The 14,665-nt window shown below is 41.2% G+C and overlaps 1 protein-coding gene across 2 annotated transcripts in view; it reads left to right on the top strand.

Moving 5' to 3' along the window:
• The first annotated feature begins 2,326 nt into the window (after positions 1-2,326).
• The window catches only part of ELP3 (elongator acetyltransferase complex subunit 3), a 115,143-nt gene continuing 102,804 nt past the window's right edge, over positions 2,327-14,665 (top strand). For both annotated transcript variants that reach the window (XM_022594970.3, XM_022594969.3), the window contains exons 1-3: positions 2,327-2,430; positions 8,131-8,230; positions 10,952-11,090. In XM_022594970.3, the coding sequence (XP_022450678.1) occupies positions 2,412-2,430; positions 8,131-8,230; positions 10,952-11,090 (258 nt within the window). In that variant the 5' untranslated portion in view covers positions 2,327-2,411. The remainder of the gene's footprint in view (positions 2,431-8,130; positions 8,231-10,951; positions 11,091-14,665) is intronic.

Genomic DNA, 14,665 nt, shown 5'->3' with positions numbered 1-14,665 from the left:
CTTCCAGGAACCACACTTGCCTAGTTTTCTTCCCAACCTCCCTGGAGGCACCTCCTCAGCCTTCTTTTCTAGTTACTTCTCTTTCCTGCTGATAATAGAATGCCCCAGAGCTTAATCTTTGGTCGCTTTCTTTTCCACGTTCACCCAGTTTCATGGCTTTAAATATCACCTATATGCCCACAACTCTCACTTGATTATCTCCAGCCCCAATCTTTGTCGTGTCTTACTGCTCACTAGGCATCCCAAACCCAATGCATCAAAATTAAGCCCCCCACACTCCCCCCGCAAACCCCACTCCACCTACAATCTTCCCCATTTCAGCTCAGGGCAACTACACAGTTCCAGTCCCTCAGTCCAAAAGCTTCCGTGTCACCCATGATGTTGATGCCTGTCTTTCTCCCACATACCACATCTGGCTGTCGGGAAGTCTTGTTGAAATCTTCCAAGCATATTCAGAATCGGAACACGCCTCACTGCCTCCACTGCTTACTACCCTGATTCAAGTCATAATCATCCCTGGCCTCGTTCAGCGGTTCCCAAACTTTGCTGCATTTTGAAATCACCCAAGGATCTTAAAAAATACTAATGCCTGGCTGCCACCCCCTTGAGATTTTGATTTAATTGGTTTGGGATGTGACCTGGGCACCAGGATTTTTCACTTCTCTCCAGGTGATTCTCATGTGCATCAAAGTTTGGGAATCCCCGGCATAGGTATGCTAACAGCCACCTAACTGATCTCCCTACTTCTACCCTTCCTCCCTACAGTCCATTCTCAACACAGCAAATAGAGGTACTTTTAAATTATAAATCAGATTATATCTCTGCTAAAAACTCTCCAATGGCTCCTCATGTGCCGAGTAAAAGGCAAAGGCTTTACACTGGCCTACAAGGTCTTACCTGAGCTGCAGTGTCCCCCATTGCACCCCATCACTTCTCTGACCTCTATTACACTTCCCCTGGTTCACTGCTCAACTGACAGCAGCCTCCTTACTTTCCTTGAATACACCAGGCATCCTCTCTCCCTAGGACCGTTGCTCTAAGTGTTCCCTCTGTCTGAAATACTCTTCCCCCAGATATCTGCATATCAAATATTAGCTCAAATACTACATTTCCAATTATCAGTTAAAATCTACAAATGTACTACCCATCTCTTTCTCTTGTGTGAGGTAAAAGAGTGATGAGGTAGAGGATGGTGTCTTCATTTTAAGGAAGATTGGGGAAAGAACAGAACTGAAGTAAAAGCAGAGTTCCTTTTGGGACATGTTAAGTTTCCAATACATATCAGACATGCAGATCTAACAAGATGTCAAATAGGGAAGAAGTTGGAGTTGGACTATAAAAATGGGATCAGACAGATGGTGTTTAAAAGCTCTGGTACTCTGGGGATCACGTTGGGGAAGACAAGGCTGAGAAGTGACCCCTCTGGTACACCAATATTTTGAGATGATATACAGGATTGAGAAAAAGCAGAAGAAAAACTCAGAGTGTGGAGGGTCCTATCATAAAAGACTTCCTAAGTAGCTAACTTATGTCACTTGGTACTAGGATGACAATAAGAACACATAAATGCTACTGAATTTGTCCTGCTGGGCAGTCAAAAGACCAGGACAGTTTCAGTGTCATGGTGAGGTCAAAGACTTGGAGGTACCTCAGTTCTAGTGGAAAGTAAGCAATTGGAAACAGCACAGATTCCTGTCTTTATTAACGAGCGGCGTTCTTAATTTCTGGTCCATGAACAAAGGAGATCATGGATGGGTTTCAGGAAAACATGATTCCAAGTCCTGCCTGCAAACACTACAAAACTTTGTGCGTGTGTGCGTTTTTCTGGAGAGACCTCCAGAGCTTTCATGATGGTTATTGATAACGCGCCATTCATCTGAGACCAGGGGGATCCACTGGCGTCAGAGCCTGAACCTCAGATCGTTACTTGATTCCTGCATGGTCTCTTCCAGGCTCTGAATCTAGTTTCCCGCGATCCCCACTCACGTTCCCGCCCAGCCACCCTGGGCGCAACGCACCCTGGGCTCCTCCACCTTTATTTAGAGACCACCCACATCCACCCTCTTATCTAGGTTTCCTGGCACAGCCTCTGTCCATAAGCTCTGTCCTGTCGCTGTGCTGCCCAGATCGCGGTTTCTAATGCCCAAGCTGCCCTTAGGGAACCCTACAGCCCTTAGACTCCAGCCTGCTTCGCCCGGGCCGCAGCTTTGCCCCGCCTCCTGGAGCTCTGCGAGCAGCTGCAGGGAAGCTGGGCGGACCCTTGCGCGCGCTGTCTTCTGGGAACAGCTTTACGATAGATTGATCGTCATTTTACGACAGGACAGGGTTGCTTTGTGGCTGTTAATTTTCCCAGAGGTCCGAGTGGGTAGCGCTACATTGTCTGGGGTGGCGGCTGCTACGACAGCGGAGAGATGAGGCAGAAGCGGAAAGGTGCGATAAGGGAGGGGGAGCGGGGCGGTGGTAGGGAAGGGGCGAACCCCGGGTCCTCAGATACTGAAGCCAGTTTTTCCCGCGGGAATCCGCTACCTCATCCAGTCTCCCCAGCCACCTGTGGTCTGTCTGTGGCCTCCAGCCCCCTGCTTTCTCCTTTCACCTGTTGTGTTTTTTGAACCAGCTTATCCTTACTCTTCCTTTTTGGCAGTCACTTGGTGTCTTTTGCATAAAGGACAAAAGCTCTAGTCCAAGGTATACCCTCCAAGAAGTTAACGTGGTCGGTGGACTTAACACGTTCTCGGACTCTTAATTTGCTAAGATTCGTTTAACGACACATTTCACGTGCTTTTTTATCTGAGATTGTTTTAAAGCTCAAAGTTAAAAAAAGAAAGAAAACCACTGAATTATTCTTGGATTCTGTGGGGGCAGTTAGGCAGCCATTCCCGTTTGTATTACCTCCTGAGTTAGCGTGGAGCAATTCCACCTTTAGTTTTTCAGCCGAATGGAGTCAAATTTCAAGTATTTTCTCACAGGTGCTAGTGTTATCTCTGTAAGCTCAATTGAGCAGTCGGTCTAATAATAGTGATGGGTATGATAACTATGGCTGCCATCTGTTGAGCCTTTGCTAATAATTCTTAGGCTGATATCGTTGCCTTTTCACAAATGAAGAAGACGAGATTAAAAGAGTTGAGTAACTTTCCTAGCCCAGAAGTGGTTTGTCGGGCTGTCTCTATGAACCCCAAAAACATAAAATTAAAAAAAAAATCTGTTCCTTAATCACTGTGCCTCTTGGCATCAACTGCTCCAAGTGTCCAAGTTACCTTCAGTTGTTTTGTGGCATCAAATTCTACATGCCCCTAATTGATTAGTTATCTTCTCCCTCTAACTTGCTCCTCCATCTCCAGCTTTAAACTTTTGACTTTATTTATCACCAAGTCCTGTTAGTTCTTATAGAAATTGCTTCTTGAAATAGTTTATTCCTCATCATTCTAGCCACTATCCCCCTAACCCACCTTCATTAAGAACTGATATTTGAATAATACTTTGGCTTTCATATATACATTACTTTTGTTGATTCTTACTGAATCTTGTGAAAGATATGTATGGATTATCCTAATTCTGCAGACAAGGAAATGGGAGCTCAGAAGCCATTCATCTTCCCATTATCACACAGCCAGTAGGGTTTGGAAGCTAGAGACTGAGTCTGTCATCCAAGTTTTTTACTGTAAATCTGTTTTGTTTTATTTTTTAACAATGTTGCCTTTCAAGAGCCTTTTACTTAGTATCCAGAGGATGTGTATTCTTTTCATCTTCTGAATCATTTTTTGTATCCTCTTTTTCTTTAGTATATTTTGTATACAGTTGACCCTTGAACAATGGAGGGGGGTGGTCGGGGGCACTGACCCCTGCACAGTTGAAATTCTGAGTGTTGCTATCTCTGCCTGAAAAACAAAGGAAGTGATAAATGACTCACCAAAGGGCAGGAAGCTGAAACAGTTTGGATAGAATCAGGACTCAGATCCTCAAACACAGACTTTTCCCCACACTTAGTTAATTTAAGGATCTGTAAAATAAAAATACAGGTACTGTATTTATTTGAAAAAATCTGCATATAAGTAGACTTGTGCAGTTCAAGCCAGTGTTCAAGGATAAATCTGTACTTATTTTCTTTCAACACTACTTTCATCTTTTTACTCCCAAACTTGAGCACATATAATTCTCCACTGTGTATTGCATCCTATTTAAATGCCTTTGCCTTGTAGCCAGTGTACCCTGTAATCTGTTCTTACTGAACCCTGTCAAAAAGCCTCTATTGTAGTTAGGCAGTACTCCTGCACATAAAGATGATAGGCAATTCCTATACCTAACATTGTTCCTTCTGGATTGCCCTCTGTTTTGCTTGTCCAGATCCTGCCCTTTAAAGATCCCTGTGTGATTTCCTCCACGAAGCCTTTTCTTACTAATTTACTTCTCTGGTTAATTCTTGATATACTCAAGGGCTATACAAGTGTTTTAAAAATCTTTGTCTTCACACATACCTCGTTTTATTGCACTTAGCTTTAGTGCACTTCACAGATACTGTGTTTTTTACAAATTGAAGATTTGTAGCAACCTGTTTGAGCAAGTCTATCAGCTCCATTTTTCCAACAGCATTTTTGCTCACTTCATGTCTCTCATTTTGGTAATTCCTGCAATATTTCAAACTTTTTCATTATTGTTATGTTTATTATGGTGATCAGTGATCTTTGATGTTACTCTTGTAATTGTTTTGGGGCCCCACAAATTGCCACATAAGACGATGAACTTCAATTGATAAATGTTACGTGTGTTCTGACTGCTCTACCTGTTGACCATTTCCCCATCTCTCTCCCTCCCCTCAGGCTTCCCTATTAAGACAGCGATATTGAAGTGAGGCCAATTAGTAACCCTACAGTGGCCTCTAAGGGTTCAAGTAAAAGGAACAGTCGTACATCTCTCACTTTAAATCAATAGCTAGAAATGATTAAGCTTAGTGAGGAAGGCATGTCGAAAACTGAGGTAGGCTGAATGCTAGGCCTCTTACACCAGTTAGCCAAGTTGTGAACACAAAGTTCTTGAAGGAAATTGAAGATTATACTGTATTGGACACATGAATGATAAGAAAGCAAAACAGCCTTATTACTGATATGGAGAAGGTTTTAGTAACCTGCATAGAAGATCAACCAGCCGCATTTCCTTAAGCCAAAGCCTAATCCAGAACAAGGCCCTAACTTTAATTCTTTGAAGGCTGAGAGAGTTGAGGAAGCTGCAGAAGAAAAGGTTGAAGCTAGCGGGGGTCAGTTCATGATGCTTAAGGAAAGAAGCCATCTCCATAGCATAAAAATGCAAGGCAAAGCCCCAGGTGCTGATGGAGAAGCTGCAGCAAGTTATCCAGAAGGTCTAGCTAAGATAATTAGTGAAGGTGGCTGCACTAAACAACAGATTTTCAATGTAGACAGAACAGCCTTATATTGGAAGAAGATGCCATCTAGGACTTTCATAACTAGAGAGAAGTCAGTGCCTGGCTTCAAAGCCTCAGAGGACAGGCTGACTCTCTTGTTAGGGGCTAATGCAGCTGGTGACTTTTAAGTTGAAGCTAATGTTCATTTAACCATTCTGAATTATGCTGAATCTACTCTGCCTGTGCTCTCTAAATGGAACAAAGCCTGGATGGCAGCCCATCTGTTTCCAACATGGTTTACTGATTATTTTAACCCCGCTGTTGAGAGCAGATTGCTTTCAAAATATTACTGCTCATTGTTAATGTACCTAGTCACCCAAGAGCCCTGATGGAGACGTACAAGATTAACGTTTTCATGGCTGCTGACACAACATCCATTGCGCAGCCTGATCAAGGAGTCATTTCGACTCTCAAGTCTTATTATTTAAGAAATAACATTTTGTAAGGCTGTAGCTGCCGTAGATAGTGATTCCTCTGATGGACCTGGGCAAAGTCAGTTGAAAACCTACTTGGAAAGGATTCACCATTCTAGATGCCATTAAGAACATTCATGATTCATGGGAAGAGGTCAAAATATCAACATTAATAGGAATTTGAAAGAAGTTGATTCCAGGCCTCATGGATGACTTTGAGGGGTTTAAGACTTGAGTGGAGGAAGTAGCTGCAGATGTGGTGGAAACAGAACTAGAATTGAAAGTGGAGCCTGAAGATGGGACTGAATTGCCACAATCTCACGATGAAACGAATGGATGAGGAGTTGCTTCTTACGGATGAGCAAAGAAAGTGGTTTTTTGAGATGGAATCTACTCCCGGTGAAGATGCTGCGAAGATTGTTGAAACTACAATAAAAAATGTAGACTATTAGGTTAAACCTAGTTAAACCAGCAGCAGTAGGGTTTGAGAGGATTGACTCCAGTTTTGAAAGTTCTGTGGGTACAGTGCTGTCGCCTGCTACAGAGAAATCGTTCATGAAAGGAAGAGTCAACGGATGAGGCACACTTCACTGTGGTCTTATTTTAAGAAATCGCCACGGCCACCCAGCCTTCAGCAGCCACCACCCTGATCAGTTTGGTAGCTAACATCGAGGCAGGACTCTCCACCAGCAACAAGATTATGATTTGCTGAAGGCTCAGATGATGGTTAGCATTGTTTAGCAATAAGGTATTTTTTAATGTATTTTTTTAAGGCATAATGCTCTTGCACACTTAACAGACTGCAGTACAGTGTAAACATAGCTTTTATATGCACTGGGAAACCAAAAACATTCGTGTGACTTGCTTTATTGCAGTATTTATTGTGATGGTCTGGAACCGAACCTGCAGTATCTCTGAGGTCTGCCTGTATTTTTATCACCCGAGTCACCTTTTCTCCAAATTCTTATGTAGAACTTCAGCATATAAACAGATGAAAGCCCAGTGGCTTTGGTTGAAATGGAGAAAGAGACCCTCCCTCTCCCTCCCTTCCTCCTTTACCTTAATCACCACCAGCCCGACCTGTTACATGGCCCCTCAGGCACCTTTGTAGAACTCTGAAGGTCTGAGTTACATGGTTTAGAAAGCACTTAAGCCTTTGACTATAGATGGACTTCTTTTTCTCTCAGATTGTTTTGTATGTGTTAGCTTTACCTCATTAAATTAGATGTGGCTTGGTACAGTGGTTAAAAGCATGTAAGTTGCGGAGAAAAGACCTGGATTTGAGTCTTAACTATGCCCTTTACAATTATGTCTTAACTAGCCTTAACTTTTCACATCTGTGAAATGTGGTAACAATACCTACCTTCCAGTGTTGTGAGGTTTCAAATGAGATAAATGAAAGGGCTCCATGAGCGCCAGGGCTTTCTCATCTGTGTTTCTCTCTGATGACATCATTATCTTTGCACACCAGCTTTCTCTGCAGGCAGGAGGCTAGTAGCTAGTAGCTCCCAAGCTGAAATCTCACAACTTTTTATCACTGGAGAGGGACTGGTGTCTTTTGCTTTGAGAAAAAGAGCTCAGATTTGCCCGACCTGGATAGGTGCCCATCCTTGAACCAGTCAGCTTTAACTGGGGCGATGGGGTCATGTAAGAACATGTCAGCTTCTGCTGTTGCCTTTTAGAGGAGAAGGGCGGCCTCAGTTGCCAGGAGAATGTTACGATGGCGGACAGACTATATTTTACAGATGTGTTAAGATCCCTAGGCACGCACAGACCCATGTCTTTGTATTTCAAAATAGTACTACATTGCTTTGTATTTCAAAATAGTATTAACATTACTTCTGCGGATACCTGGGTTTGAGTTTCAACTTCACCCCTTGGTAGCATTTTTATGGGACAGGCAAATATTCTTGTTCCATCTACCTCACTGTGTTCTGAGAATCAGATGAAATAATGCATCTAAATGTAATTATCAATCTGGAGATAAAGGGAAGCTACTTTAACTATGATCCTTTCCTGTGTGATTAGGTTCTTTTTCCTCATGTTTGTCTCTACTCTTTCCTGCATCTATTATTCTTGAGGTGTATATGCTTCTAAAGTGAACTCTTCCCATATATAGGTGAAGCCAGGTTGGTTTTAAAATTAAAGATATAAAATATATGATCAAATTGTAAACAATAGTGTCTTGTGTACTTGAGCTATCATTTTGACATGATTGGAATGATTTTGGAAGACACTCCTAATAAATACAAAAACCTTTACTGAATAATATGATTTTTTTAGTGTCAAATATTATCTTTTCAGGAGATCTCAGCCCTGCTGAGCTGATGATGCTGACCATAGGAGATGTTATTAAACAACTAATTGAAGCCCACGAACAGGGGAAAGACATCGATCTAAATAAGTAAGTGTATCTGTAAAAAAGAAGGTGATCTTGTTCTTGGGTAGTAGATCTCTTTTATGAAATTATCAGACACTACTGGTTCTATCTCATGTTTCATGTTTTAGTTGAGAATTTAGCTTTCTTCCCTGCCCTATAGATTATTTATGGCAAAATTGCCTTATAGCCTTATAATACTAATAGTTTCTAACATTCCTTGGGCGCTTACGGTATTCCGGTCGCTGTTAGTAGTACGTTATATGTGTTGGCTCAGCTGATCCTCTCAAACACTATATGAGGTAGGTATTTACCTCACTTGACAGATGGGTCCTCTTAGAGAAAGGTTAAATAATTTGTTCAGGAGTAAATAACTGGTGATTGGCAGAGCTGGGATTTAGATTCAGGTCATCCATCTCCAGAGCCCAGGTGCTGTCCTTCTGTGCCATCTCATTTCACATCCTTCCTCTCTTCCTGGTCGTCTCAGAGAGGTGGTAGCTCTCTTCCAGGGAAGCCCTCTCTTTGGGGCCTTTGATCAAATCCAACCTTTCCCTACTTCAGAACCTCCTGGACACGTTCATCCACTTCCTCTCCACAACCATGTTCAGCTTTGACTTGGCTACATCCTCAAATAAGAGTGGTTTTTCCTCTCTGCATCTGCTTATTTACTATATATTTGTCATACAGATCTGCTGTAATGAAAGGGTTCTCCCCCCATCCCCAGGTCATCAATGGTCTAGTCATTACGCACATGACCTTATTTTGGACCCTGTCTTCTATTACTTGAGATACTACGATGTTATACCCCTTCCTTGGAACATTGTGCTTGATAAACATTTGCTAAGGAATAAATTAATAACTATTCTTTTATACCATGAAGACATTATATATTATTGGTTTTTCTACCATGTGTTTAGCAGTGGGGTTTTTTTCCTCATCTTTGTTGGCTATACCCCTAATTATACAAATCTTTTGTTTCTCATGAACATTTCTACTTCTTGTATATTTTTGTCATTCTCTTTAATTTAGCACATCTAAAGCTAAAGCTAGCATCTTCTTTAAAACCAGCCCCTACTCAAGATGTCCTCTTTGCCTAATTGTTTTAACCTTCACCCAGGTTTGAAACTCTAGTGTCGTCTTTGAATCTTTTCCCTTAGGTCCACTTAGAGTCAAAATTTTGCCTACTGTTTCTTCATTATAACTCTTTAATGTTCACCACCACCTTCCTCTTCCATTCCTTTTTAAACTTAAGTCTAGACTCCTGCAGTAGTTTATGCTTTCAGTTCTTTTTACTGTCTTGCTGGATTAATTTTCCTTCGTCATGTCCCTGTGCGGGAACTTTCAGCACATTCCCAGTGCTTGTGGAATTAAACGCAGATTCCCCAGCCCATTATGTAAGGCCTCTCGGTGTGGCTTCAACTTACTTTTCCAACTTTTTAAACTTCTGTATCTTCATATTGAAAACCTTCTGCTTTCTGTTAAGTTGGTCTACTCATATTTCTTAAAATCTGTACTATCCTGTTTTTGCATCTTCACATAAGCCAGCCTGTCTGCTCTCAGTGTCATCTCTGTGTCTTTATTGCCTGTCTGAAGCCTGTCTTTTTTCTGTGCCCGTTTTCTTTGAATATCTCCCCAGCACACACTGAGTTCCTCTCTTGAGCTCTGGAATCATTCATTGTTGTGTGTGTGTTTTATTATTGATACATATGTTTTTATTACTTGTAGATTTATTTTTGTGCATGCCTGTCTGCAAACATGCGAACATAGAGCACGAAACAGCTATGCCTTGCAACCTCCTGACGTACCAAGTACTTAGGTAGTCTCTTGTACCTATCAGGTACTCAGTAACCATTTGTTGAAATGATTTGAACACCCCATAATATTTCTAGATGGATTAAAGTGAGAAGATAAAGTGACTATTAGGATTTGGTTAGCAGCCACAAAGAAAAGAAAAATTGCTAAATTATAGAGGAAAGCGAGGAATTATTAGTTGGAATAAAGGTTACGTCTGGGGGTTAGGGATAGGGTTATGGTCAGGAAGGGGCAAACGGGTCTTCTGAAGTGCTGATCATATTCTCGGAATGTGGTTACAAGAGTGATTGTTTTATAATTGTTAGAGTATATTTATATGTTTTATTCTGTTCTTTATATAATATTTTGAATTAGAAAAAGTTTTAAAACTTTTAAAGCTTTAAAAATATATCTACTTTATTTCCTATTTGGTTCTGCATAGCTTTGCTTTAAATTGTTTTGTTTTGTTTTGTTGGCCTGAGGCAGTGCTTTGCAACCAGGCATGACCATCCCCACCCCCAAGTCATTTGGCAATGTCTGGAGACATTTTTGGTTGTTACAACGGGAAGAGGTGCCAGTGGGTAGAGGCCAAGGATGCTGCTAAACCTCCTACAATGTACTGAACAATCCCCCACAACAGAATTAATCTGATCCCAAATGTAGTAGTGTGGAAGCTGAGAAAAGGGTAGAATCCTTCGAAGCTGGAGCACTACTTTGAACGAGACCTACCTTGTATCACTGTCCTGGGCCCCCGCCCTGTAGTCATCTGGTTTTCTTCCTGGTACTCTGGAGAAAAGGAAGTCATGAATTTTGTTCTAGTTCCCTGATAATTACAAATGTTAAAACCACTGTTGTCATCTGGTGAAAGGAGTTGATGATGTTATTTATAGGTTATCCTTTTGGTAGCTTGTCCTTGAAATACTGTGATCTTGATAATGCTAGATGCTTTACTTTCAGGGTGAAAACCAGGACAGCTGCCAAATATGGCCTTTCAGCACAGCCCCGCCTGGTGGATATCATTGCTGCAGTCCCACCTCAGTATCGAAAGGTCTTGGTCCCCAAGTTAAAGGCAAAACCCATCAGAACTGCCAGTGGGGTGAGTGATTCAGTTCATCAAAGATTGATTGTGTATCTGTTCCACCACAGATCCCTGCCTCCATGTAACACCCAGGTAGTGAGGTGGAAGTGGGGGATTTGGACTAATAAAATCCATATGCTATGGTGTGTGCTGGAGTGGAGACACGTGCAGAATGCTAGGAGGGCACAGAGGGGAAAAGGTCACTGTTCTTAGAGGAGTAGATAATGTTTTGGTTTTTGGTGTCTTTAAAAGTATAGCTAGATGCTTGGTGACTATCATAAGATGACCAATATTGTTGGCCATCTTAAGCTTGTGGCTTATAAGATTGATACTTATAAAAGGTATTTTGAAAAGTTAAATTGATAGTGCAAAGTCGTTCTGTTAATATATATGGTAATTGTGAAACAGTTGACACCATAGGGAGTGATATGGGAGTCCAGAGGACAGAGATGTCCCTGCAGTAAAAGGGACTAAGGAAAGCCCAAGAGGAAGCGTGGAGCTTGACTAACATATAAATGGCACCCATACAAGCAGAGAAGAGCAGGTTCAAAGAGTAATGGGAGCAAGGACCCAGAAACTAGGGCACAGAGGTAGAGATGATGTAAGAGGTGTGTGTGCAGGGAACCACGAGTGTACCAGACTCACTGGGGCTGACAATTCATTTTGGAAAGCAGCAGGACATTGGGGGGGAAGAGTTAGTGTGAGATCCACTTGTAAAAGATCTTAAATGTCCTGCAAAATAGCCAGATAATAGGAAACTGAAAGATTTTTGAGAAGGGGAGTGATGGGAACCAGATAGATTTTCAGAAAATTAATTTGCATACAAGTTGTAGGGTAGCTTGGAGCCAAAAGGACCAGTTGGGATACTCTTGATTTGACCTAGGTGTGAAGTGTTAAGAGCCTCAGTCAAGGTAGGGCCTCCAGGATAAAAAGGATGAGTGTGAAAGACATGAGGGAAGAATTGATAGTATTTAGCCCCTCTTAAAACATGGTACCCAAGCGAATGCTGTGTTCCTGATGTGATCTAAGAAGCTCAGTCTGTTGTTTGGATGGGGATATTGTACTTCTAGTAAATGCAGCTTATAATGACTTGCTGGGTAGCTGTATCTCCTGGATCATATATTTGTGACTAATTAAACCCCAGACCTTTCACACACAGTGTACCACCTATCCTAGTCTCTTCTCCTTTGAACTTAAGTGTTTGGGGTTTGTTTGTTTGTACCTAGTATAAAAGACTCTTTCAGAAAAACGAATAGGTCCAAACCCCTCACCTCCCATTCTCCCCCGACTGTTCCCCCAGGGCAACCACTTTTAGGTCTTAGCTGATTTCTTGGCATTTACTTCCATATCCCTAAATAACGTGCTTTATGGGTAAGTCTTGGATTTTCAGTTTTCAGCATTGTGTGTGGGCTTGCCACCATGGAGACAAAGGTTTAGCAATGTTTCAACCTGACAAATGCACTTGGCTTTCATAATTCCATTCTCTCTGTCTTCCTCCTACCTCGGATCATTTCTTTCTTTGACAGCTACTCTTGTTCTGCTTCCATCTAAAAATTGATTTTTCTGTGGTCCTGGGCCAACTGCTTTTAGTGCCATGCATGCTTTCTTTGGTGATCTCATCCATTGATGTTTTTAAGTTTTGCCATATGCTGACTCGTAGCTCCGACTTCTCCCCAAGCTTCATATCCATGTCAAATTGCCTGTTAGACATTTCTCCTTTGATTGCCTGTAAGTATACCCTTAAGTATAGCATAACCAAAACCTCAGACTTGCTCACCCATCTTCCTTGTCCACCTTAGCTAATGGTGCCCCCGTCCACTCAGTTTCTAAAAGATACGAAATGCATTGTCCATTCCTACCACCACTGGGAGGAATGTTTTGGCCTTTATTATTTCTTGTTTAGATTGTTTTACTCATTTCCTAATGGGCCTACTTTGTCTTACCTGCACCAAATCCATTTTCTGCAGTATCACCAGAGTGACTATTAAAAATATCAAAGGAACACAGCTGATTGTCATTCCCTAGCTGCTATGCATCCTAACCTCTGTGCTTTTTAAAAAATTTATTTTACTGAAGTATAGTTGATTTACGGTGTTGTGTTAATTTCTACTGTATGGCAAATGTATGATTAAGTTATACACATATATACATTTTTCATATTCTTTTCCATTATGGTTTATCACAGGATATTGAATATAGTTCCCTGTGCTCTACAGTAAGACCTTGCTGTTTATCCATTCTATATATAATTGCATCTACTAATCCCAAAATCCCAATCCATCCTTCCCCCACCATGTCTCCCTCTTGGCAACCACAAGTCTGTTCCCTGTGTCTGTGAGTCTGCTTCTGTTTTGTAGATAAGTTCATTTGCGTCATATTTTAGATTTCACGTATATGCAATATCATATATTTATCTGTCTCTTTCTGACTGACTTAGTGTTATAATCTCCAGGTCCATCCATGTTGCTGCAAATGGCATTATTTCATTATTTTTTATGGCTAATATTCTGCTGTTTATATGTACCACATCTTCTTTATCCATTCATCTGTTGATGGACATTTAGGTCGTTTCCATGTCTTGGCTATTGTAAATAGTGCTGCAATGAACATTGGAGTGCATGTATCTCTTTGAATTATAGTTTTCTCCAGATATATGCCCACTAACCTCCATGCTTTTACTTCTGCTGTTACTGTAGTGCTTTATATTTTTTTATAGAGCAGCTTTAGGCTTACAGAAAAATTGAGCAGAAAACACAGAGAGTTCCCATATACTTCCTCTCCCCCTTCCCCAGGTTGCCCTATTATTAATACCTTGCATTGGTTTGACACATTTGTTATAATTGATGAACCAATATTGCTATCTTCTTATTAACCAAAGCCTGTAGTTTACATTGGGGTCACTCACAGTGTTGTACATTCTGTCGGTTTTACCAAATGCATAATTTCACGTATCCATCGTTACAGTATCATATGGAATAGTTTCACTGTCCTAAAACTCCCCTCATCATTTCCTCTGTTTCATACCTCTCACAACTACTGATCTATTTACTGTTTCTGTAGTTTTGCCTTTCCTAGAATGGTATATAGTTGGAATCAGTATGTTTTGTAGCCTTTTCATATTGGCTTCTGTTACTTTGCAGTGGGCATTTAAGGTTATGCCATGTCCTATTAGTGGCTTGATAGCTCATTTCTTTTTAGCACTGAATAATATTCCATTGTCTGAGTGTGCCACAATTTGTTTATCCACACACCTATTGAAGGACATCTTCGTTGCTTCCAATTTTTGGCAATTATAATGGACAAAGCTGCGATAAACATTTGTTTGAAGGTTTTTGCATACACAAAAGTTTTCAAACTTATTTGGGTAAATAAATACCTAGGAGCATGATTGCTGGATCATATGGTCAGACTACGTTTAGCTTTGTTAGAAATTGCCAAACTGTCTTCCAAAGTGGCTGCACTGTTTTGCATTCCATCAACAGTAACTGAGAGTTCCTATTGCTCCACAAGCTCATCAGCATTTGGTGTTGTCAGTGCTCTGGATTTTGCCCATTCTGTTAGGTATGTAGTGATATCTCATTGCTTTAATTTGC

Source organism: Delphinapterus leucas, chromosome 6 (assembly GCF_059928025.1).
Source record: "Delphinapterus leucas isolate spDelLeu-1000000601 "Yukka" chromosome 6, BTC_Dleu_Yukka2, whole genome shotgun sequence".
In the NCBI taxonomy this organism is placed as follows: domain Eukaryota; kingdom Metazoa; phylum Chordata; class Mammalia; order Artiodactyla; family Monodontidae; genus Delphinapterus; species Delphinapterus leucas.
Note: the sequence above shows the minus strand (reverse complement) of the source record. Positions and strands in the feature narration are given on the sequence as shown.